At 46.0% G+C, this 25,935-nt stretch overlaps 1 protein-coding gene across 1 annotated transcript in view; it reads right to left on the reverse strand.

The window, feature by feature from the left end:
* Positions 1 to 4,270: 4,270 nt before the first annotated feature.
* The window catches only part of GLP2R (glucagon like peptide 2 receptor), a 48,498-nt gene continuing 26,833 nt past the window's right edge, over positions 4,271 to 25,935 (reverse strand). The window contains exons 7-13 of the mRNA XM_008153458.3: positions 25,567 to 25,726; positions 24,571 to 24,631; positions 22,707 to 22,776; positions 21,100 to 21,188; positions 13,793 to 13,931; positions 5,715 to 5,756; positions 4,271 to 4,606 (exon numbers count right to left, since the gene is read on the reverse strand). Of these exons, the coding sequence (XP_008151680.2) occupies positions 4,271 to 4,606; positions 5,715 to 5,756; positions 13,793 to 13,931; positions 21,100 to 21,188; positions 22,707 to 22,776; positions 24,571 to 24,631; positions 25,567 to 25,726 (897 nt within the window). The remainder of the gene's footprint in view (positions 4,607 to 5,714; positions 5,757 to 13,792; positions 13,932 to 21,099; positions 21,189 to 22,706; positions 22,777 to 24,570; positions 24,632 to 25,566; positions 25,727 to 25,935) is intronic.

Below are 25,935 nucleotides of genomic sequence, written 5' to 3' on the forward strand. Positions count from 1 at the left end.
TGGCTCTGGAGGTATTTGGGAGGTAGAATCCACCTGACTGGCTGCAGGTGGAGGAGGGAGGAGCAAGGATGGCTGTCAGGTGTGTGGCTTGGGTGCTGGGTGAATAGGGATGCCACCTGCTGAGATGGGAAGTGGGGAGAGTCACTGGCCTCAGGGGATGATGACAAATTCCGTGTTGATATGGTGGAGGTGCCTCACTTTAAAGAAAGGGAGCGGAGCCCAGATATCAGCCAGCTAATAAGCGGAGGCCAGGCCGAGGCTGCCACCGGCCCGCATGGTCTCCTCAGAGCTCCAAGGACTGGGACACCCCAGAAATCACTCCACCAATGGGTTCTCTGGATCGTTGGAGTCATTGTTTTGAAGGCAAATGTGTTCTCCAGCTTTAAGTTCCAAGATGAGGTCAGAAAATAGAGGTCCTGGACACTTGACCGACCTGTGTGCAACCCCCTAAAGTAGGGGAGTCCCCGCTTGCTGGTGCTAGAGGTGACTCCTGCCCCCCCCCCCAGCTTTAGCCCAGTGATGGCACAGTCACCACCGCAGAGAGTGCTGTTTTTTTGTGGAGGGTGAACTTCAGAGTAATCCTAACACTTTGGTTTGCAGGCAGGCATCCCTGCTAGATACTCGAGATGTTATCCCCAGGGTATAGATGGGGACACTGAAGGCAGAAAGCGAGAGTAGGATTTGGTACTTAATCCTTTCTATTGCACTAGGCTGCCTCAATAGTTTTGACCTGGAGATGATAGGACCAAGAATTCTGATCCCACAATGTGGAAGCTGGAAGGCAGATGGGGCCACACAGCATCTGGTCCAGCGGTTGTTGGAGGAGGACAGTTATTGTTAGAATCATCTGCCAAGACACCCCTCTGGTAACAGACACAGGGGGCCACCCTGGGGCCCATGCAGGAGGAGAAGAAAGGTGTACCTCAGGGTGGTCTCGGGATAGCACCAAAGGGCTCAATGCCTCACTCCGGAGATCCTTCCTCACCCCACTGCACACACCACCCTCCATGAATGAATCTGGTTGGTTGGGATGTGAAGTTGGGGGCTTTTCCCTTCTCTCTGAGGTCAGGGCATCCATGTCACCTGAGTCTAAAATGATAGACACTGCCTAATGACCTTGTTGGTCAATGAGAAACATAAAGGGGCCACTGGATCACCTCCTGGCCAGTGGAGAACCCACGACTAGTGACCTAATTAGCACATCTCCTGTTAGCTTGGGTGACATGGCTACTCGGGCCGCTGTGGGGAAGATGCTCAGAGAACCCAGAATCAGTGGCAAGTCCAACTTAAGAGAAGGAGGTAGAGGTGGTGATGAACTATGTCATCAAGATTCTCCCCAGATGCGAAGGACAGAAGACCCAACGTGCATTGTTATGGCACAAATTGGAATTTACTGACTCATGGAACTGGAATGCCAGGAGGAGCACTAGCTGTGGGTCTTGCTCAGTCCAGGGACTCCGCAATGTTTCAGAGCTCCTTCTCCATCTCCTGCATCTGCTTTCTGCTGTGGTGGTCCCATTCTCAGGCAGGCTTTACCCCAGCCTGGCCAGATGGCCATCCAGCAGGCTTCATGGTTCTAATTTCAGCCGAAAAGAGAAAAATGCCTTTCTATGGTGAGTCTTAGTCAAAATCCCAGGACTGTCTCTGATTGGTTATATGCCCATCCCTGATCCAATATCTGGTGCCAGGAGAAAGTCATGCTCAGATTGGCCACGCATATTTTCATGTCTATCCTGGGGGCTGAGGATGGAGTTGGGACAATTCAACTTCAGGGACTGGGAGTGGGAGATGTGTGGTTTCCAAGAGGAAAATTTGGGTGCTTTTAGTACAAGAGGGATGAATTATAGAAACAGATGTCCACTATGGATACTGTGGGAAGTCACCTCACCTCTGAATTTCTGCTTCCTCAAGTACATGAGCACCCCAGGGCAGAATGGGTCTCATCACAATAAGCCAAACTGCCCTGCCCCCCGTTGCCACCTGCTCTCGCAGGATCCCAGCCTCTCGTGCAGTGCCCTTCAGCTCCAGTGAGAAACAAATGTGAAAGAATCAACAAAATACAAATCAAACAAACTTGTTATTTTGATTATTAGAAAGTAATGTGTATGTGACATCCCATTTGTGGAGTGAGGGGTCAAAGACATATTTACAAATGCTATGGAAAAAAAACACTTACTTCTCCTATTACTGACGGGGTCCTGGATAGTTGACCCCAGACAGCATCTACCACTTTCCAAGACATTTCTGTCTTGTCTCATTCAATGCATGTGTACCCAGCACCTACCCGGAACCAGATGTGCTAGGTGCAAGCTGGGAATACGACATGGCCCCAGCTTTCTAGGAGCTAGTAGGCTCATGAGAAAAGGCAGGGATTTGCAGAAAGGAAAAATTAGAAGGACATATGATTTGATGATTGAATTATGGATAATCTGGACACTGGAAAACAAACCTTGGTTATGCACTTGCCTATGCCTTTGCTTCAGTTTCCCCTGTTGCAAAGCAGAGCCAGGAGTAGGGTGAGGGGAAGATGAGCAGGGCCTCAGATGCAAAATTTAAGGGAAAGGGGGCAAAAATTCAGTACTCAAAATAAATAATATTTTAATGCAGTAGTTTAAAAATAAAAATGAATGTTAAGAAGTCCACAATGAGCAATATTAAAATGTTAAAGCCAGGATTTAACATTCGTATAATGGCCTGTGGGCTGTAGTTTGCGGATTTCATTTTTTTAAATATTGCATTAAAATATTCCTGATCTTGACAGTTGAGGTTTTTTATACTCTCTTAAATTTGACACCCTCACTTGACTCTAGTCCCAGTCCCACTACAAAGTGTCCTTGAAAATAGGGTTGCCAGGTAAAATACAGGACGCACAATTAGCATGGAATTTTAGATACAGTATGTGCCTCAGGATATACTTATACAGGAAGGTTATTTATCTGGAATTCAAATTTAATTAAGCATCATGTATTTTTATTTGCTAAATTTGACAACCCTACTTGAGAAGTAATGTAGAGCCCCCCCTCTAACACAAGGCCGTGTTTAGTCCCATGGCAACATACCTCACCCACATACACATACATTTTGCGCACTATGAAAGAGACATTAACACCCCATTTCCATGGGATGCCCCTCCTTTGATTTTCTTTCAGCTTCTTGCCTTATAGTTTCAGCCACTGAGCCAGAACCGAATTACCTGGGCCCCCCTCAGCCTCCAGAAGCACCCTCTTCTCAGGGTCTGGAGCACACCTCATTGCTCCAGGGCAGACCGGGTCCCACTGTGCCCTCCTGGCATGTCAGATCAGCACAGTCCCATAACCTCCAGCAAGCTGTCAGCATCCATTCCCATAGGGGGAGTGGGATTCTTATCAGCGGGGACTAGGGTCAGAGAGAGCAGTGGGCACGCCTTGAGCACCAATGTGTCAGTGACAACCCCAAAATGGCAGAGAGTGGGAGGGCAAGCTAGGCTTGAAGAAGCCACGCTCAGAAGGGCAAAGATGGGTGGAGCCAAAAAGGGAGGAAAGGACCAATGGGGACTTTCAGAGGGACTGGAAGGAGGACATTGCTAAGAATCAAACAGAACTTCTGCCGACAGGAAGGAGGATATTGTTAAGAATCAAACAGAACTTCTGCCGACCACAGATGAAGAACTGAGACAGCGGGGAAGGAAAGACTGGACAAGGAAAGGAATGGGGTTCTGGGTGGCATGGGGTTGTACACTGTCTGAGGGTGGTGAGCTGTCACAGCTGAGCGATTGATTCCAGGACACCACTGGCTTTGTCCCACATTGACCAACTCAGGGGGCTGCTAGCTTCTGTACACGGGGCTTGCATCAGAGTCATCCGGGATGCTTGTTACACAACTCCCAACCCTCGCCATCACTCCAGATGTACTCTCTGAGAATCAGCCAGGAGCCCAACTCTGAATGCAAAACTCTTCCCAGGTGGTCCTTATATACCCCAAACACAGCCTCAGAGGGAAACCTTCTGCGGTGAGGGAAAAGGAAGAGAGACTGGCTGTCCCCTCTTTCACAGCAGACATCTCTCTGTATCTTGGGGCTCCATTCACTTGAATTTAGGGCCACCCCAGAAGCTGGTGGCCATTCTGGAAAATTCGCCAGAGGAGGTTAGTAGATGACAATGGCAGGCACAAGCAGTGATTGTTTGCACAACCTCATCAGAGCATGAAGAGCCTCGAGATAGACTTCATGTCAAAGTGGACCTAGTGCCGGGAAGAGTGGTGAGCACCCACAGCACCTGTCTCGGGAGCCCGCCTACATCTCACTCTCCTCCAGAATCTCCTCCATGGTGTGGGCCTGGGTGAAGTCCCCCTCGCTGCTCTCGGACAGGCTGCGGGCCCAGCGCCAGGCTGTGTGGCCCCCGTGGGTCCTGGTGCCCAGCTCCCCCAGGCCCTGCATGGTCAGTGGCAGGGGCTGCCCACTGCCAGGCGAGGACTGTGACTTCTGCAGCGCCCTGGCACTGTCTCCCTCGGAGAGCTTCTTGGAGCCCTTCCCCAGGAATCGGAAGTTCTTCTCCAGGCCCCAGGCTCTGCAGCCCGAGTGGTGGGCCAGCAGGAAGCGGCCCCAGTGCCTCCGCAGCTCGGCCTTCACCTGCCGGGCGAGAAGAGGGCAGCGTTACTGTCTCAGAGTCATTGGGTCTTGGGTCCACTCACCAAATATTAACGAGAGGCTAACTCTGTGCCACCCTTGGGAAACGTATCAGACTGGGGGAGGTGAACAAAGAGGAGTAAACAAATGCCCGTGAGCCTACACACGGCAGTGACACTGTGAGTCCATTAAGCAGGACCATGGGGGAGGAGACAAACATTTTGGATAAGTTTGAACAGAAATGAAAAGGAAAGGACTGTGTCAAGGTGGCCTTTGAGGCCTGCCTGATAGAAGAAGATACAGAAGAAGCAGCCATGAGCAAGGTGGAGGAGGGTTTGCTAACAAGAAGCTTATGTTCCATTGGGAGGAGACAGAAATGAACATTTAAACCTGGAGAGATAAAAGGGGACTGGAAATACACCAGTTCTACTGGAGAACTGTTCAGGAGAAACTGGTCTGGCCTCTGCCCCTGCCCCTTTCAAGCCTCTTTCCAGAGGAGCAGAGAGCTGGTTGGGGATATGCAATAATCTATAATGATAAAAGTGTAATGTGCAACAGCGGAACAGCGGAACGACCGTCCGGATGAAGCCGGGGCTGCGATGGCCTACTCTTGCATGAATTTTGTGCATCAGGCCTCTAGTATTAATAATAAAAACCATCACAGTTATCAGGTATTGGGCCTTTCCCATGAGCTTGGCATGCCCAGGACAACATTAGAGGGGACAGTTATTATTCCCACTTTACAGATGAGGAAACTGAGGCTCTAAGAGCCACAGTAACTTAACTAACTCAAAGCTCCTAAGTGGGTGAGTGATGGCTTGAGCCCAGATCTTTGGACTCCCAAGTTCAAGCTTGTTTCCTCTATCACACTAACACTTCTAGCAGGGCCAAGGTTGGGCTCTGAGCTTCCTTACACTCATCCCATCGCCTTTTCCCATTTCTCTAAGCTGCCCCTGCTCTCACCCCTGGAACTCACGTTACAAATGAGTCCCATTGCCTGATGGTCACTGCACACTTCCCATGGCACCATCACATAAACAGGAAACCCTGGGGGCAGGAGGATGCCAGCCCAGCCTCACAGGAAGCTAGGATGGCAGTATGGAAAACATACCTCTCCATTGACAAAGCAATACTGCAAGGCCACGAGTAGTCCCTGGAGTGAAAAGAAGAGGTGGCGTGAACTCTGATTCGGTAGAAGATGTGTCTGAGTTACTGGGAAAGTCCAAAGGCCTGCCCTAGTCCTAGTAGTCCCCAGGGGAGGCAGGCGACTACACTGCTCACACTAACTAGAGTTAGTCATACCCGTTAACTTGGATTTCCATCAAGTCTCTTCTTACTTTGATACCCACCGTGCGTATCAGCCTATGTGTTTGCTTAGGTGCTCGTAGTTCAATGATGATTAAGTCCCAAAGACCCTATATCATTCATTCAACTATGCAAATACTGTGCCAGGCCACTGCCCATTTCTATTTGTCCACAGTAGGCATTAGCTAATTTTTTTCCCTTCACTTGAATTCTTTCCTTTTGGAAACTGTCCCTCCCCTACTTCTGAGGCTTCTGTCAGGGTCAATCATGGAACCCCCATGTTCTAGGATGACCATCACCACAATATAACCAGCCCAAATGGTCATGTGACCCAAGGGAAGTCAGTCTGAGTTCTTTTCACTGGGAAAGAAGAGAGGGTTGTACTCTCTTCCCACATTTTCCAGCTTTATAGTCATAGCTTTATATTTCTGGGCATCTTGCCAGCTACATGGTGAAACCCCATCTGAGAATGATGCCAACAGAGAACAAAAGCAGAAGCTGGAGATGGTGGAAGACAGAATTCCGATATTGTCTTCTGAGTATCTGGATCAGCTATGCCTGATTCTGACACTTGTTATTTATGTGAGATAGTAAATAGCCCTTTCTCTTGTCAAAATATTTCTATTGAAGAGATAGCTAATGTCACACCAGTGGTTTCTCATCACACTTAGATTATAATAAAATATAACCACAGAAGGGATGAAGGTGATCTGGGCTGTGTCTGTTACTGACTTCTTGGATCATGCTTCCCCTCAGCCACTCTATTCCAGCCACGAAGGCCTCCTGGCTTCCCCCAGCATCTCAAGCTCATGTTTCATCATCTGTTGCTGTATAACTTAGTGCAGGGGTAGGCAAAGTCCAGGCCGAGGGCTGTATCATTTGGTCTGGCCCTGCCAAGGCAATCATAGGGAAGATTTGAAATTCAATAAATCTAGGAGCTTTTTTTCATAGCAACATAATTGATAATTTTGTCTGGCCCTCCAATGATGTTATCAATATCCAAATGGGCCTTTGGCAGAAAAAAAGGTTCCCCACCCTTCACTTAGTGGATCAAAACAATAAAGATGTATCAGCTCACATACTTTCTATGGGCCAAGACTCTGGCAGTGGCTTAGCTGGGTAGTCTGGCTCAGGGTCATTTTTCAGGTTGTCGTGCAGAGACTGGTTGGAACTTCAGTCATCTGAAGGCTTGACGTGCTTCCATGATGGCTCACATGCCTGGCAAATTGTTGGTAGGAGGCCTCAGCGCTTATCCAGAGAGCAGCTTGATTGTCCTCATGACATGGCAGCAGGCTTCCCCCGAAGGTGCAATTCAGGATGGCAAGGCAGAAGCCACATACCTTCATGCCTACACTACTTCAACGGTCACACATGTAAACCTCATTCAGTGTGCCGGAGGGCTACACAAAGCCTCCAACACCAGGAGATAAAGATCCTTGGGCGCCATATTGGAGACCAGCTACCACCACAGAGTTCTTCCTCAGGTCCCTTCACACTTTTTGTTTTCAGAACCATTCTTCTTTCAAATCTCTGCCTAGCTTACTTCTCAAACTTCAGGTCTTAGCCCAAATATTACCTAAAAGAGAGGTCTTTCCTAACCACCCAGTTTTCAGTGGCCATTCTATATTTTTCACAACACCAGAATTATACTATTTATTTGTCAATGTGATTATTATTATTATTATAGTAGAGGCCCGTTGCAGGAAGATTCCTGCAAGAATAGGCCTTCCTCGGGCCTATTCCTGCAAGAATAGGGCTTCCTGCGGCCAGAGCGAAGCGGAGAAGGGAGCGAAGCTGTCTCTGCTGCCTTGCTCCCTCCTGTCTCCACTGCCTCGCTCCCTTCTCTGCCGCTTCGCTCTCTTCTGCAGCACTTGGCTTCCTTCTATGCTGTCTTCACTCTTCGCTCCACGCATTTGTATGCAAATTAACTGCCATCTTTGTTGGGTTAATTTGCATACTTGCTCCTGATTAGCTGGTGGGTGTAGTGGAGGGACAGTCCATTTACATGTTTCTCTTTTATTAATGTAGATGTCCTTATTCCCTGCCCCTCCAAACAAGACTAGCATTCTTATCTATTCTTTTCACTGCCAGATCCCCAGCACTTGAAACAAATGCCTGGCACATAATAGGAGCTCACCAATATGTGTTGAATGAATAAGTGAATGACTGAATGAGTGAATGAATGAATGGGTTGGGTTTCTATAACTTACAACTAAGAGTCTTGCCCTGTACATTGTTGTACCACTTGTAAACTATGATAGGACCATTTCTTTCTGTCATCTTCCTAGTTATTTAGAATTGTGGACACCAGGATCCCAATGAAAGCAATAGACATTTTCAATGATAAAGAATTTGTGTAGGGGAAGATTCAATAAAGGGATCATCTCTTGACGTTGGAAAATTTTTCTGGATTCACTGCTTAATTGCCAGTGGTCTGCAATCAAAGACACTTGAGTTAATGTTTATTTCTACTGTTTTTCCAGACTCCTGCAATTCCTGATTTGTTCAAGTCACATGTGATAACCTACATGCCATAGCTTTCTCTGCGACGTGAGGGTCTGTGGGACCAGGGCTGTGTGTCTGACATATGAAGCTGGATATGCATACAAGACCCAATTACTTTGAGTGTTTACAGGAAGAATTTCATGAAATGCCAGAACTCACAAGGAAAAAAAACACATTCCAACATGAAGGTCATGGTTCAGGCTGACTCTCCCACTTTTCTTAATAATATTTCTTTCAACCCTGCTGATAAGGGAGATTCAGTACTGGTTTTTTAAAAATGAAATTGAAAAGGAATTATAAAATGTTGCCTGGGAGGAAGATTTTTATGCCTTTCCCCATGGAAGCCAAAAATCTGGCTGTCACAGCAATCAAATGCTCGGATTCTCCCCACCAGTGTGGAATTTCTGCCCTCTTATGTGGCTAGATATTCCAAGGCTATAGATCCTAAACAGGAGCATGGTGATACCAAGTAATTATTTCACACATGCAATCTCATTTGGAGGTTCACAGGTGCCCTGTATAGTTGGCAGGGCCAGTAGTATTTGCCTCTGGGCACATGATATTAGAAGGGTGGCTTAGAGTGTGCCAGAATTCTCATAAACAAGTTAGCTAAAATAGGATTCCACATCACAAACACATCTTTCATTCCCTCAGGTTCTTGACTCACTGTTTCAGGAACATCCTGGAGTCTGGTTAACTTCATTCTAGATAAAGCAAATGTGAATGGAGAGGTCCCACAGAACATACATCACCATCATGTGACACTCTCTCCAAAGATTCCTTGATGGGAGGAAGCTGGTGAAAGTTGCTAGGCACTAAGGCCTTGGAAAAGTGAAAGACCTCAAAGCAGCAAGAAAAGGAAGCTGTTAGATCCCATGTTGATTCCTGCTGATTCAATACAATATGTACTAGTATGTATGTATGCACCCAAGCACCTGCCCACCCAGATTCTCACCTCTGCCTGGTGGGATGGAGGGGAACAGTGCAGGGGTATTCAGAAGGTGGGAGGCCTCTGACTATGCACAAGCCCTCCAAGTGTGTTTTCTGGCTCAGGCTGCAGAGCCACTCTGATTGCTCACATTCCTCAGTGTTGAATGGTGTTGAGCAGAGCTCTATGTGGCTGTAGAACCAAAGGATCCAGGGTGGTAGCTGGTCTCCAGAGGTGGCCCCAACGATTCCTCCTCTCTCAGTAGGCATATGCTCATCCTCACATCAGGAGGTGGACCTTATTTTTCCCTTGAATCTGGGATTAACTTGTGGCTTTTTCTGCCAATACCATGTGGTAAAAGTGATATTCTGGGGCGTCCAAGCCCCTGCCTCAAGAAGTTTGGAAGTTTCTTATTTCTCTCTCTCAAAACATTTGTTCTTGGGATGCTCCAAGGGTCCAGCTGCCATGGTGGGAGATGCCCAAGTTACATGGAGAGGCCACACGGAAGAGAATTGCGACTCTCTAATTGATAGCTTCAGCTCAGCTCAGCTCAGCCAACAGCCCAGGTCAATGTCTAGTCGTGCGAATGAGCCATCTTGGATGTTCCAGCCCAACTGAGCCTTCAGATGTTTGCAGCCCCAGCCAAATATTACATGTATTAAAAGGACCATCCGGCCGAGTCCAGATGGCCCAGCTCATGGAATCATTAAAGATAATACCATGATTACTGCTTTAAGCCAGGAAGTTTTGTAGGAGTTCGTTGCATAGCAATAGATGATCCAAACATGCTCCCTTGCCAGGGGCGTATGATAGGCTAGAATTCCTTCTCAGAAATCTGTCCCTTAGGGGAAAAAATGGCCACCAAATACTAATTATATAACAGCTGCAGCTCTTTGTTGTTTTTTTCTCATTTAGAATTACCCTTTAAAGAAGATTAAGCCCAAACAACATAGGAAACTCAAATTACTAAACCTTAGCTGTTGAAATTTCCCAAAGGATTGACATAAATGAATCATGGTTTCATGAAGAAAAATAGTTATTGATTATTTTTTAGTTCAAAGCTACATAAAATTCAGCTCTAATGGGAGGAAAAAGAGCCATTGTCCAACTGCTCTGACCCCGCTTCAGGCTCTGTCCCCTTGGCCTTTCATGAGAGTGCAGTGGACAGGCACACATCTCCACTCTGTCCACAGAATCACAGCACCTGACCCTGTCTACTGGCACATCTTTAAAACTCTGATGTAGGGAATTGGGTGTCTCCTGGTTCTGACCCTCAGGGGCACCTGAGGAGCATGATGACATAATAGTTATAAGCGAGGTCTTAACCTCCCTGCATACAAATCTCATATTTGCCACTTATTAGTATTTGCAAGTTCTCCTCTGAGTCTGAATTCCTTCGTTTTGAAAATGGCATAATAATTTCTCCCTCACAAGATAATGTGAAGATCCAATAAGATTGAAAGTGTTTGGGAGTAAACAGATATTTTCAAGTGTGCCATTTTAATGCCTCTGCTGGCATTCTTACTATATTCTTTGCATTATTTTCCTAGTGTTTGTACCAAAGATTACAACATGCATCTTAACTTATCATAATCTATTTCATATTAATACTAACAATTCTGGCAAAATATAGAAACTTTCCTCCCATACAGCTACATTTCCTCCTTGTTCTTTTGTGCTACTATTGTGGTAATATATTAGATCTTAATTATAAACTCTATTATTGTTTTAAATTGTATACATTGCTGTATACAATTATAAACTCTATTATTGTTTTAAATTGTATACATTGCTGTATACAATTTAAAACAATAATAGAGTTTATAATTATTTTCTGCAATCTTATGCCTTTAAAATCAGCTAAATAAAAAAGAAAATAAATATATCTTTCACATTTACCTATGTGTGTACCTATTTCTTCTTGTGGATTTGCGTTATTGACTAATGTCATTTTCTTCCAGCCTGACAGACTTCCCTTGGTACTTCTCTTCAGGAGGGTTTGCTGGCAATAAATTATCTTAGTCTTTATTTATGTCTTTATTTTACCTTAAGTTTGAAACATAATTTTGCTAAATATAGAATCCTTGATTAAATTATTTTTCATGCAGCATTTTGATTATGTCATATCACTGCTTTCTGGCCTCCATTATTTCTGATCATAGTCAGCTCTAATTATATTGTTGGTCTCCGTATGCAATGAGTCATTTTTCTCTTGTTACTTTCATTTTTGTTTTGTTAATTCTCACCCGAGGATATTTTTTCTATTGCTTTTTCAGAGAGAGTGGAAGGGAGATGAGAGAGAGGGGGTGGTGGGGAGAGAGAGAGAGAGAGAGAGAGAGGAACATGGATGTGAGAGAGACACATCAACTGGTTGCCTCCCACTTGCCCCCCACCCTGGGGAGCGAATCTGAAACCCAGGTACCTGCCCTTGACTGGCAATGAAGCCCAGAACCCTTTGGTGTGCAGGCAGGTGCTCCAACCACTTAGAAACACTGGCCAGGGCTCTCGTTACTTTCAGGATTTTCTCTTTGTATTTGGCTTCCAAAAGTTTAACTATAATGTTTCTAGATGTGAATCTCTTTGCTTTATCCTATTTGGAGCTCATTGAGTTTCCTGGATGCCTGGATTAATGTTTTTCATCAGATTTGGGAAGTTTTCAACCATTTTTTTTCTCCAAATGATTTTTCTACTTTTTCTTCTCTCCCTTCTCCTTCTGGGACTCCTCTATGTGTATGTTGATTTTCTTGATGGCATATCTGAAGCTCTATTATTTTTCTTCATTCTTTTTGTTTGTTTGCTTCTCAGACTGGGTAATTGTAACTGAAATTTCTTCAAACTCAGTGATGCTTTCTTCTACCATCTTAATCTGATACTGAGCCTCTCTGCCTTACCTAGTACCACAGCCTCAGTCTGTGATATTGTTTTTCCTTGTTCCTTTGCCACTAAAACCATTACTGTATCTGACAATGCCCACGGGTATGGGCTTGTTATGTTCTCTGATCTATATTAAGTCAGCCCCTTTCTTCAATGAAGCTGATAGTTTTCACTAGAATTTGCTCATTGGTGGAGGAAGGGTTGGAGGACAAGAACAGTCTCAGGAAAACAACAATATAGATTCCCATTGCTCTTACTCAAGTGAGTTCAGTAATTCTTCTCGAATAAACTCTTCTCAGTCTTTTGTATGCCTTTGTTGATCTCCAGGGTCCTGATATGGATGTTGTTGATAATTTTGTCCAATTTTATATTTGCTTCTTGCAGATAGGACTTGCTGAGCTCCTCTCTTATCCATTCTGAAAATCCTGCTCCTATGCAAGCATTTTGAGATTATTAATTCCAATATTACTACTGTACAGGACCTTTTGTGTGTCCACACTCTTTGTGGTAGTCTTCTGCATTAGTGGCCTTTGCTAATGAGCCATGCCTCCCAGGTTTCATGGCAGGTGCAGTCTCCTCCCCTTCAGGCCAGGTTGGGTCTATGACTTGCTTTAAATAGTAGAATGCATTACTAGTATCACTATGTGACTTCCAGACCCAGGCACTTAGAAGGCCTGAAAGCTCCTGCTTTTGTGCCCTTGGGAGCCCTGAACTGCATGTAGAAGTTCAGCTGCCCTGCTAGTGAAACCACGGAGAGAGGACAGGCAGCAAGTGCAAGCCTTTAAGACTGTAGGGGACTGAGGGATGTAGTTGGCAGTGAGAAATGAAGCCCCAGAAACTTCACCCAAATAAAGCTGCTCTGGCCAGCCCTAGCCATTCGAGCCTTTCCAGCTAAGGCACCAGACATCTGAGTGGAAAAGCCGTCTTGGAAGTTCCAACCCCGGCAGGCAACAAGTGGATCAGAGATGAACCATCCTTGTTATGTCCTACCTGGATTTCAGACCCCCAGAATCATGAGAATAATAATTATTGGCATTTCAAACTGCTGAGTAATGGACAACAATTCAAGCAATGAGTGATTAAAATACCCAGGTAAATTAACCACAGCTGGCCTCCGGTTTCTTGTTTCAGCCCCCCACACATCTGTCAAGGTTCAAGAGCCTCCTGGTCTCAACGCATTGGTCCCTACCTACATTTTTTTGTGTTCTGAGTACATCACCTGAAGTATACACAACCATCATTTTGTACAATGTTCTACAGAGGACCCAGCAAAAATAGCCACTTAATAAAAGGTTTCACATTGACACTCACAGTTAGTATGATCATGAGTCACACCAACTATTACATCCCAGGAAACAGGCCACTTTTCCCTTCTTAGTCACCACATCACGCTGGCAGGATCAAGGCAACACCTCCATCTACATACCCTTCTATGGCCAAAGGCCCTCACTGATAAAGCCTGCTGATTCCAGAACTTTTATTTCCATCTGTGGGCTTTCTCAATTTTGAGTCTGTTTGGATCAAGGGCGTTTTGTTTTCTACAAAGCCAAGGCATCCTGGTTCAGACGCCTACTTACATGGAAGGAGCTCAGAGTCAACTGGATGAAGAGGCGTACAAGTTTTGAAAATCCTTCAACTTGATCATCAGTGACAAAAGAGAAGAGAATCTCGTGAACACCCAACAAAGGGATGAGAACCAGCGTTGATTTTGCCAATCTGCAACGACAACCAAATAACTATCATGAGGGCCACATTGGGAACAGGCGACATTTCCTGCTCTTCTGAGCATGCCTTTATTGTAGCTGTTACCATTAATAAACAGTTGATTTCCCAGTTTGTCTTCTTGGCTACACTGGAATGCCTTAAGGGCCAATGTGGTCTTGTTCCTAGGTGCATCTGAACACTTGGCTCATGGCAGATGCTCAGAAAACATGAATTGAATGAATGAATGAATGAATGAATGACACACCTACAGACATATCCACATTTTGCCTGATGGATAGATTTCCATGCACATAGCTATCACCCTGGGCCCTACACCTCTACTAGCTTTGACAAATGTCCTATTACCTGGCTAGCTGGTGCCTCTGTCTCTTTCTCTATTCAGGACTTCCGATGCCAGTGCTTTCCTGAGCCTGAGAAGGAAAAAAAACACTTGCCCAGGGTCACAGAGCCACTAAGTGCCAAGTACCTGCCTGGAATCAGGGCTTCTTCTGACCTCATACTCAGGCCCTGCGCACTCCACCCAGCTCCACCCCAGCCCCCACGCTGCCCCTGAACCCCCGGGACGCGGAGGAAATGAGAAACTGATCCTCCTCGTAAAAAGTGCTGTGTGGAAGCTCCCTGTTGTATAAACCATACACAAAAAAAAGACAAACATTCCTTTGTACCACCCACGTGCAAAGTACACAGCTGGGGCCCAACCCTCCATCTCACATACCGATGCTTCCCAAACACAGCTATTGGACTGTTAGAATTCCTTACAGAGCTATGTCTATACAGACACATCTTCCTGGTCCCAGGGACAAGGCTCTGAAGCAAGACCTCTGGAGTCTGGGTCCCGGGAATGTGAATTTTTAAGGAGCCACCTTTGGAAACAACTGCTCTTTACCACTGAGCCGCTGCTTGTTGTAAAGCTAACTACATTAGCACCGTGATTCACATCCAGGGCACAAACAAAGCTACTGTTTTTATACATAACTGGGGGCAAAGAGCTCAATTGTAATGATTTTTTTTTTTAGCCCAACTCCCTTTCTTAAATGTCTACACTAGGAGATTTCCCCAAACCCCATGGAATTAAAGGGGTAGGACCATGGAGGGTCAGCAGCAGCTAATGGACAGTGTCTTCCAGAAGGTGTATCTCTGCCCAAAAGAGAACAGTGCTTACCATGAATCCTGTGTCTGTGAGGGCCGTTCCAATGCAATGTCATCAAGGAAACAAAACCGCTCTCCTTTGTGCCCTAAAAGCACCTAAAGCCAGTACGAGCGGAGCAGGAATCACCCAGAAAGAGGGACTCCACCCAGGCGCCTGGACTGCGTGTCCCTTGGGCTTGACCATCAAGGAGCGGCCAAGGAGTGGGAGTCTGAGACACAGGCCTGGTTACATGGTTGGCCTGTGCCAGGCTCACATGCTCTGCTACCCTCAGGCCCGCCCACGCAGCACGCACTTAGCTAGGCAACAGGAAGGTCTCCCACAGAGAGACCATTTCAAGAGTTTCTTATTGTTGTTTTGAATTTCCAGGAGTGCTTTAAAACCCTTTAGCTCAGAGGTTGCACAGTGGCAAGCTGTAGGAAGTGATTTTTGTTACTGAAGCCACCTTTCATTGATAAGGAGGCTTTAAGCAATGATGTCCAGATTTCCAGCTTCTTCTGAAAAAAATGGGGAGATCGGGCCCAAATGCCTGCAGGGCAATCGTCAGCTACGGCCTGGTGGTGGCTGTCCCTTTAGAGGGAACATGCTTACCAACCCTCACCTGCCTGCTGGGCCCTCGCAAGTGTCTGAGTTTGCGACACTCGCTCTGGGTTACATTACCCTCGGACCCATGTCTTATTCTTAGGGGCTTGCTAGGGCATTATGGGTTTTTTTTTGTATCTTTATTGTTGAAAGTATTACAGATGTACCCCTCTTTTTCCCCATTAAGCCCCTCCACCCTGTCCCCACCCCAGCATTGTATTTTGAAATAAACTTTTTATTTCAGAATAATTTTGCATGTGTAGAAAAGTAGCAAAGGTAGTGCAGAAAGTTCCCAGATACCCTTCACTCTGTGTCCCCTAATGTTCAAATCTTACAGAAATCACATACATTTGTCAAAACTGAGAAACCCACATTGGTATGTGACTAATAACTATAGTCCAAACTTGACTAGAATTTCAGCAGTTTTTCTACTAGTGTTCTTTTCACAACCAGGATCCAATCCGAGACCCCACATTTAGCATGGGATGGTTTCTAAAGAAGGACCACCTTTTATAAAGTTCTGGAGTGTTTTAGTAACCCCCACTTCTTGGGATGGGTGTCACCTCACCTCACCTCACCTCATTCTAACTTCTCTTTAAGCAAAGTACTATTTGTATTCCTGTTCAGGTAAAAATCCATAAATATTTATAGAAGTTTATTCTTATGAACTGGGTTTATGCTTATTTTCCAACTTTAATCATTTGTTTATTTAAATTACTTAGTTTGCCCTGGCCAGTGTGGCTCGGTTGGTTGGGTATCGTCCTGTGCACTGAAAGGTTGCAGGTTCGATTCTGGTAAGGGCACATGCCCAGGTTGCAGGCTCGATCCCTGGTAGGGAGAGTGAAGAGGCAGCTGATCAATGAATTGCTCTCACATCCATGTGTCTCTTTCTCTCCCTCTCCTTTCCTCTCTAAAAATCAATTTAAAATCTTTAAAAACAACCACACCAAATGGCTTAGTTTATTGCAGTCATTTAGCTATTTAATAAATATTTACAGTGAGGAAGGAGGAGGTAGGGTCAAAGGCAGTAGAGTATCTGAGGCCTGGGTTCAAATCCCAGCAGGGACAGTAACTAAGGCCTGGGTTCAAATCCCAATGATACCAATTGCTAGCAGTGTGGCCTTGAGCCAATGATTTAACCTTTTTATTGGTAAAAATGAGGACTATACAAATAATAATACAATATAAAATATTGAAATAAAATATTACTACTAATAATAATAATTGGAAATGTCATCATAAGGATTAACACATGGTAAACCCTCAGAATAAATGGTATTTGCTACATAATGAATGATCACTAAAATTTAGCTATCCTTATATTTAATGAAGCCATCCCTGCCCTCAAGTTGTTTACAACCTCAATGCCTTTGACCAATTTTACTTCCATTTGTGATATTTTTCATCTTTGCCCACCAGAAAGTCCTTTCAGAAAGGGCTCTGGGGTTTAGCATGTTAAATGATTCTCCTTTGTGAATCCATTAAGCGCTCTGCCCCACCCATCACATGGATGGTTAAGATGGTTTATCTAGCGGAAGTGAGCCACCGCCACGCTGGAACTACCAAGAACAGAGATCGCCGACCACGCGGAGGTCTGCGGGTGTCTGTGGGCATCCCAGGGCCTTGCTCACCCGGAGACAGGGCTCAGCTGTCCCTCCCAGCCCAGTCTGAGGAGCTGGTAACAGTTGCCTCCACTTGAGGAGCAGAAGCCTAGAAATGAGGGTGGGGCCTACAGAAGGTTCTCCAGGTCCTAGCAGCTTGCCTCTTTGGCAAGGTTTAAATGTGTTTAGTTTAAACTTTCCTAAAATAGACTCCTGGAGGGGGATCAATTCTTGAGAGCGACTTCCAGAAAGTTCTCAAAATCTGGGAAAGTTGGAGGTAGGACTGTTCCTACCAGAGTTTGTACAAAAATGCACGAGGCCCTGTCGCCCCCCTTCTCCCTACCCTAGCAGAGGGCTCTCATAGAAAACAAACATGGAGGGGTGTGTAGGGGAGAACATTCCAGCGTGGAAGAGGCAGTGTGAGCTGGGGTGCTGATGGCCCATGAGGAGACCGGAAGCAGCCCTCTCAGAACTTGGAAATGAGAGGGTTAGCACTGCTTGGAGAGAAAAGTGGGCAAACGTGATCATCGGTGCTGTAGGATTCACCAGCCCAGGGCGCAAACTAAGGTGTCCTAGGTGTGTCCTGAGAGATAGGGCCCTGACATTTTGCTAATGACTAAGCACAAGCTGATCAATTTCGTTGAACTCTGCAATTGAAAGTCAGTAAACAAAAAACAGATGGCCAACCCAAATGGCAGGAAATATTACAGAAAAGCAGGAGGTCCTCAGGACTTATCCAGCTCTCTCTGTGGAGACTGAGGAGTGAACCTCCCTCTCACCAGATAGGTGGAGCCACAGGACAGTGGTGGGTTCTCAGGCCACCATCAAGGATCCTTCATCACCAATTACTCTACTTGGATGACATGATCACCAATAACGTTCTGGTGGCCGCACTGTGTTTGTGGATCTTCTGGTGTCAACTTTGCAAAGACTGGGGGCACTAGAAGAAGCCTCCACCCTACCCCCACCTTCCACAGTCTCTATGAATAAATAGTTGTATAGTCTGGTTTATATATTAGTCTCTTGTGAGTTCAGGGGGCATCAGTCAAGCCCTGCACAGTCTCAGCCATTCGGGCACACTCATAGGTCCCCAGTACAGTCCCAGGTGGTGGCAAACTTGCCAAAATGAGGTGTCTCATCCTGGGAGGCCTCCAGGTAGGCACGAACCCACGTTTCCCTTTTCAAGCTTTTTCCTCATACAAGAGTGGGGGAAGGAAAAAGAAGTTTTAAGACACATAGTGTGCATCAGGCAGTTACTCTTTCTCTCCCCAAAATAGCCAGTCCTAAATCACTGCTCAGCCATCAGGACCTCCCTAGTATCTTTACTTAGACTTCCCTCAATCCTTGGCTCCCAATGGGGTGACACACTCCAGTGCTGTGCAAAGTGGTCCATTTGGTGTTAGAAGAAAATATAATTAAAGAAGTTAGCAGAAATTCTATGTATATTAATATTTACCCATTCTTAATCAATTTCTATTTTTTGGTTTATGTTATAATGTAGATAACAGTTCCACAGGCCTGGTGCATATATGATGAGGGTCATGCTCACAATTTCTGTACTAATAGAGTGCGCGATCAGAAAAGTTTGGAAACCACTATCTTGGATAACTCTGAAGGAGACCTTAGAAAGGGGTATCACGGCTGCTTAGAAACACATTTGCCAGAGCCTAACCAGACAGTTCAGGTGGTCCTCCCTCTGGTGGTCCTCCCTCTGGGTGTGTATCTGATCTGGTGGTTCCCCCTCTGGGTGTGTATCTGATCTGGTGGTCCTCCCTCTGGGTGTGTATCTGATCTGGTGGTTCCCCCTCTGGGTGTGTATCTGATCTGGTGGTCCTCCCCCTGGGTGTGTATCTGATCTGGTGGTTCCCCCTCTGGGTGTGTATCTGATCTGGTGGTCCTCCCTCTGGGTGTGTATCTGATCTGGTGGTTCCCCCTCTGGGTGTGTATCTGATCTGGTGGTCCTCCCTCTGGGTGTGTATCTGATCTGGTGGTTCCCCCTCTGGGTGTGTATCAGAATCTCCTGGAGAAGTCGACTGTGAAAAGCCCAAATGATGGGACTCCACCCCTCACTCTCTGAGTCAGAACTCAGATGAGGCTCAGCTGCCTGTTTCCGGCCAAGTGTCAGGAGATGCTTAGGAGCGGCCCAGATGGAAAGCTATTGGAAGGACTGCTCTGGGCCTGGAGCACGGAGACCAAGTGGTACATGGTGGGCTTTGGGGGCACAAAGTGACAGGGTTTAGGCGATCAGCCTTTGTGGAAAGTCTTCCGGGAATGCTGTCCTCTGTGGGGTTTCCAGGGTGTTTGTGAGAGAACTGCTCCCCCTGAATGGACCCGCACAGGGGAGACTAGAGCAGCTCTGCTCTTGGCCTGGGGCCTCCCCGCTCAGACAGTGGTAAGAGAGGCTGGGCCTTGGGAAAAGAGCCAAAGCAACTGTCAGCCACTTGGAGGCTCGATCAGAGGCGCCAAGAAAGACAGCGAGGCCCTGTGTGGTCCAGGCCAGCCCAAGTGGCCCAGGGCTGGGGTGCTTGCAAAATAGTTGGGCCAACTACAGTGTATATTTTCCCAGTCCTGAACCATGTGATGTATTCTTCTGACCTCCTGGAGGTAGGTAGGATTCGGGGTTTGAATCCTGGGCAAATACCACTCACCACATCTAATTGGACTGGGACACCTGTGTCTATGGCCTCCTTTATCCTCATAACGAGGAGGAGGTGGATCTGGTGTGGACTCTCACTTTACACACCAGAAAACAGGCCCAGAAAGGCCAAGTGACTTGCCCAAGGTCAGTCGGTGAGCCTGAGGTCATGGCCATCATCAGCCCTCCTGACTCGAGTTCCACACCAACGCCCCAGTCCTTGGCCAGTTGGTGTGTGCTCCTTGCTGTCAGGGTCCACATCGCCTTTACCTTTTGTTCCCAGCACAGTTTCAGACACATTGGAGGCATTCATTAAAGTTTTGTCAGATAAATGTAAAAAACTACCTTCCCACACACCTGAGTCAGGCCCCGTTTTGGCCTTAGGCGAGCGAGAAACAGAGCTATAGCCATCCCGACTCTCACCCCCACCTCTGTTCTACCATGCGGCCTAGAATCCCTACTCTGAGAGCTACTTTTTTGAGTTAAAACAGTCCTTTCGCAAGAACCCTGCTGAAGTGGACAAGTCTCATAGACAGTAAAGAGTAACTGGAAAAGGAAAGAGAGATCTTGTTATGCCACTTATTCATTCATTTATTCATTCGTTTGTATCTCCAACAATGCAGATCTCAGTACCTGTGATCTGACTTGCTGTGAAGTGGGACTACTGTCACGGTGGAAAGCAGAAGATGGGACACAGCCAAGGCAAGTCACAAAGAAAGAGTGACTGTGTGCTGAATGTATTTCCTTGGACTTCAAACATTTGTGGTCTTATATCCCAAGGTTTCAAAAATATCCAACTATTCTCTTCTGAGTTATGAATATGTCTTTTATTCTGTGACCTCAAATCCCTCCCAAAGATAGGTGACTAACTTCCTTTCATGTGACTCTTTCCTTTCCCTTAAACCAGCCATTCTTAGGAGCATTTCAACAGTTTCCTACTAGGGGGATGTGTATGTCCTTGACAACTCACCACTTAACTTCATTTTCGTGGGGCTAGAAAGTCCTCACCATTGGCAAAGCCCTATAGGATCCCATGACTCCTTTCTCAGAGGGGTTCCCCCGGATACCCTTGCCTTAGGAGATAAACATACTAATATAACTCATTCCCTCCCACACACCCCCAGACATTGGCCAGAACAGCCAGAGAGGTCAAAACAGTCTTAGACTACTGGATACTGACCTCAGGCTACTCACCTGTATTTATAATCTTTGAAGCACATTTGATGGGCTTTGAGCTTAGAAATGAGAAGCTTGAGAATTTTCAGGAAGATGAAGAAATTGACCTTGAAAAAAAAGCAGACAAGAGTAAGTGATGGAGTCCATGTGGCTATGAATATCGAGGTCACCCTAGGCCTGGCCAATCAGATCCCTGTCCAGGTAAACTCGGGGCAACTTGGCAGTCAGTGGTCAGATAGAAAGAGCTTGCAGTAAACCCTACCCTCCCTAAGGCCACCTCCACCGAAAGCCTGGGAAGGATCCTGAAAAGCCATTTAGTTTATTCTTCTTCCTCAGGAATGCCCACCACTATAGTCGTCCAAGAAAGGCAGATGGAGATGTACATTATCATTATTAACTAGTGTTTATTGAGCACTTACCATGCCAGGCATTGGCTAACTGTCCATACGTTATTTTATTTAATCCTCACAATAACCCTCTGAGGAAGCCACGCAATGACGTGATACAACGAGAAAACAGGGGCACAGAGGAGACAAGTGCAATTTCCAAGGTTCCACAGCTAGTAAGAGACTAATTAAATCTAGATTTCTCCTATTGCAAACCTCCCTGCACTTAACAAAAACTGCCACAGCCTCCTTCTGTAAGGAACCCCAGCACTAGTGGTGTCTGATTTTGAGATCCTGTTGCTGCCACAGAATTCACTGGAAAGTCCATGTTCTCCACTATCTAGATTACTTTCCACAACTGCATGAACTAGGAAAAGTCAGCTCTTCATTATCAGCCTTGGTAGAAACATTTTAAAATATGTTTATAAAATTGTTGATGCCTCTCCCACCAAGAGGCTGAGCCTAATGTTCCCCTTTCCTCTGGAGTGTGAGCTAGATTTCGTTATTTGCATCTAAAGAAAAAAAAAATGTGGTGGAAGTGACGCTGTGTGTCTTCTAAGGCTAGGTCCTCAAAAGGATGGCTTCCATCTGGTATCTGTCTGTCTGTCTATTTATCCACATATTCTCTCTCTCTCTCTCTCTCTCTCTCTCTCTCTCTCTCTCTCTCTCTCTCTCTCTTCCTACCTACCTACCTACCTAAGAAAGCTTTAGGACTCTGGGCCGAGCATTCCTCCCCCAGCCCCCATATCCTGGGCCACATGGAATAAAGGCTCTTCCTCCTCAGGGTCTCACAGAAGCAGCATCTCCTGACTCTCCTGACTCTAACACCCATCACAGTTTGGGTCAATATTGATTCTATGTTCTCCTCCCTAAAAGAAGCTTCCTGGGTGTCCCCTCCCTCCTACTAGTGGTGTTAAAACCCAAGGCTATCCCTGGACTGGCCCATGGCTGATACTCCTGTATCCCCATCACAACTATTTACCAAGCGCATGTCTGAAGACCCAGAGAGAAGGAGGCTTGTATATAACCCTGAACTTAGGTCCTGAACCAGAACACAGTGAAGTTGCTAATTTGTTCCTTTTCATCCAGCAGATCCTACTCACAGCTCAGCATCTCCTTCTCAAGGGATCTGGCCCTGGCTCTTTCTGAGCCAGAGAATTTGGTGTGGTGGGGAGGGGGCATGGTCCTCCACAGCTACTGAGCTCAGAGGGGAAAAAGGGTAGATGGGATGGTCCTTACTGCTACACAAAGCAGCATGGGTCCTCGGATGATCCACCAGATTTCCTTATTTTTGTTGGTTACCCAGCATCTACAGCAAAGAGCAGACAGTAGAAGGAGACTTTAAATCAAGGTAAGGTTGAATGCAAAAGCTGCATGACCTCTGGAAAAAGAATGCTCATACTCAAGACTCACCTTCAAGCCGTCATTCTCCTGAGAGGTGGAAGAGAAGAAGAGAGGACTCACATTCCTTCCTACCAATACAGTAGTGTTAACTTTTCTAACCACTAAAGTGCTCCTCGATGCTAAACTTCTATATCCTCCTACACCTGTGACGTGTTCATAGAAATGTAAATTCTTAATTACATAAAGGACTTTTTGGTGGTGATTATTTGGAGAAAAAAATGGGATCACATGATGAGCATTATTCAACAACAGCCTTAACAATGTGCTGTTGAGATTCAGCCCCTAGAAGTCAGAAGATATAGAATTAACATGTTTTCTCAGTAGTCTCATAATATTCCACAATATAGGTAGGTCACAATTTATTCATTAATTCCTGTATTGATGGATGTTCAGGGTCTTTTTGTTTGGTTAGTGTTTTTTGTTTTATTTTTTAAATTGAAATATAATTGCCATATTAACATTATATTAGTTTCATGTGTACAACATGATGATTTACTATATAAATATAGTGAAACTAGAGGCCTGGTGCACAAATTCATGCACGGGTGGGGTCCCTTGGCCTGGCCGGCAATCAGGGCCAATCGGGGCCATCTCACCCAGTCCCAATCAGGGCCAATGAGGGCTGGCCAGTTGAGGAGGGGCTGTGGGAGGTTGACCAGCAGGGAGGGACAGCAGGAGGGCTACAGGGCATGTCTAGCCCTCTCACCCAGTCCCTGATCAGCCAGACCCCAGCAGCAAGCTAACCTACCAGTCAGAGCATCTGCCCTCTTGCGAGTCATAGCGACTGGTCAAGAGGTTGACCGAACAGTCAACAGATTGGTCAAACACTTAGAATATTATGCTTTTATTATATAGGATGATCACCACAATAAGTCTAGTTAACATCCATCACCTCACATAGTTATAATTTTTTTTCTTATAATGAAAACTTTTAAGACTCACTGTCTTAGCAAAGTTCAAATACACAATAAAGTTATGTTAACTATAGTCACCATGCTGTACATTACATCCCCAGCACTTTTTCATTTATAACCAGAATTTTGAATCTTTTGGCCACTTTTACTCTTTCCACTTTGCTTTATTCCTCCCACTTTGAACTATGATGCAATAACCATTCTTGTACATGTATGCTTATATACCCAGGTCACTGATAAGGTATGCAGCAAATTTTTGTGTTATTTTCTAATTTGTTCTAGCTAATTTTGTGCTAATTTGCAGGCATAACTTAATAAACTAATAAACTCTAAGGAAAATCTTTGATTATTTTTATCTACATTCCTAGACATATTTTATGTTTATTTTTTCCTTTATATTGAATTTATTGGGGTGACACTGGTTAGCAAAATTATACAGGTTTTAGGTGCACACAACACATCATCTGTACACTGTACTGTATATTCACCACCCCAAATCAAGTCTCCATCCATCACCATTTATCCCTTCTATACTGTCCTCTACCTACCCCTCCCCCCTGGCAATCACCATACTGTTGTCCATGTGCATGAGTTTTTTCCCTTTATTTTTCTTTTTGCTCAATCCCTCCAACATCACCCCCACCCAGTCCCCCACTAGGTATATTTTAGATGGCCAAAATGGAAGGGGGTGGGTGGTCTCTGGGAAAAATGATGTGTAGCCTTGTGTTTGGGCATATTTGGGGATTACTGGCTCATGGACGTGAGAAAACAGATGAATTGCCTACCCTGTGTTCTCCAGCTGCGCACGGGCGATACTCCAGGGCACAACAAACAGCAGCGGGAAGGCTGGGGAGAGAACAGGCAAGTGTAGTTAGTTTCTGGTTGGCCAAACCTGCCTGTATCCGCCCCAGCCTGATGGGCCAAGCACTGCTGGTTAACTCTGACAAAAGCCCGGACATCATAGCACGGTGGGCTGCGATGGCACAGCCCGTCCATTGTTTCATTGTCAGCAAGCCAGGAAGCAGAGAGGACAGACTTGTCACATGTCACAGAGCAGCTTGCAGTCAATTCAGAGACGTTAACCAAAATATTCTGAACTGAAGGCCAAGGTCATTTCCTCTGAATTCTGCAGTCTCAAATGCCCCAGGAGCTGTGGCAGCAGGGGTTCCAGGCCTCATCTTGAAGACTTAGTGTTATGATTTATGTGTCCCCCCCAAAAAAAATAATACGTTGAAGCCATAACCCCAATGTAATAATGTAATATTTGGAGACGAGACCTTTGGAGGTAACTGAATTTGGAAGAGGTTGGGGGAGGCAGGGGTGTCATCATGATGGGATCAATTCTCTTGTAAGAAGAGCCCAGAGCTGTGCGCACTCTCTCTCGCTACCTCCCCCCCACCCCCCACTATGTGAAGACAGCAAGAAGGCAGCTGTCTGCAAGCCAGAAAGACAACCCTCACCAGAACTCAGTCATGCTGTCACCCTGATTTCAAACGTCCCATCCCCCATAACTGAGAAGTAATTGTCCATCGTATAAGCCATGCAGTCTATGGCATTTTGTTATGACATCCTGAGCAGACCAATACAGTTGGGGACAGGGTAGGAGGAATGTCATGATTCTACCAATTTCTGCATGTGTGCATTGGGTCTATGGCACGTTTGTGTGTGAGTGTGCATTGCTTGCACACTCCAGTTGGGTGCCTAACTGACCAAAGGCCCTATTGGGCTCCCATGATCTGAAGAGTCCCCAGAAAAAGAGGCTGGGGGTTCACATCACTCACCCCAACCCACCAGCAGGTATGTGGGCCACAGCCGCCTTTCGGAAAGCACCGTGGGCTCCAGCAGCGTGCGGAGGTAAAGGCCTTCCACCAGGAGCCACGAGTAATTGGCGCCCACGAAGTAGTGCAGGAGAACCTGGGCTGAGCGGCAGGAGGCGGAAATCTGCGGAGGACAGAGCGCCCCAGGTGGGCCCAGGCTCCCCCAGGATCGGGACCACAGGAGGGTGGAGAGGGGCCTCTCTGAGCAGAACCCCCTCTCTTTGCTCCCCTCCCTCCCTCTCAGAGAGGAGACCACAATCTCAAAATGTGAAGGAGTGCTTTGTGCAGGTTTCAAAGCCGAGCCTCTTCCTTGACACTTTAGACAATTTTAGA

This window comes from Eptesicus fuscus, chromosome 20 (genome assembly GCF_027574615.1).
Source record: "Eptesicus fuscus isolate TK198812 chromosome 20, DD_ASM_mEF_20220401, whole genome shotgun sequence".
NCBI classification, from domain to species: domain Eukaryota; kingdom Metazoa; phylum Chordata; class Mammalia; order Chiroptera; family Vespertilionidae; genus Eptesicus; species Eptesicus fuscus.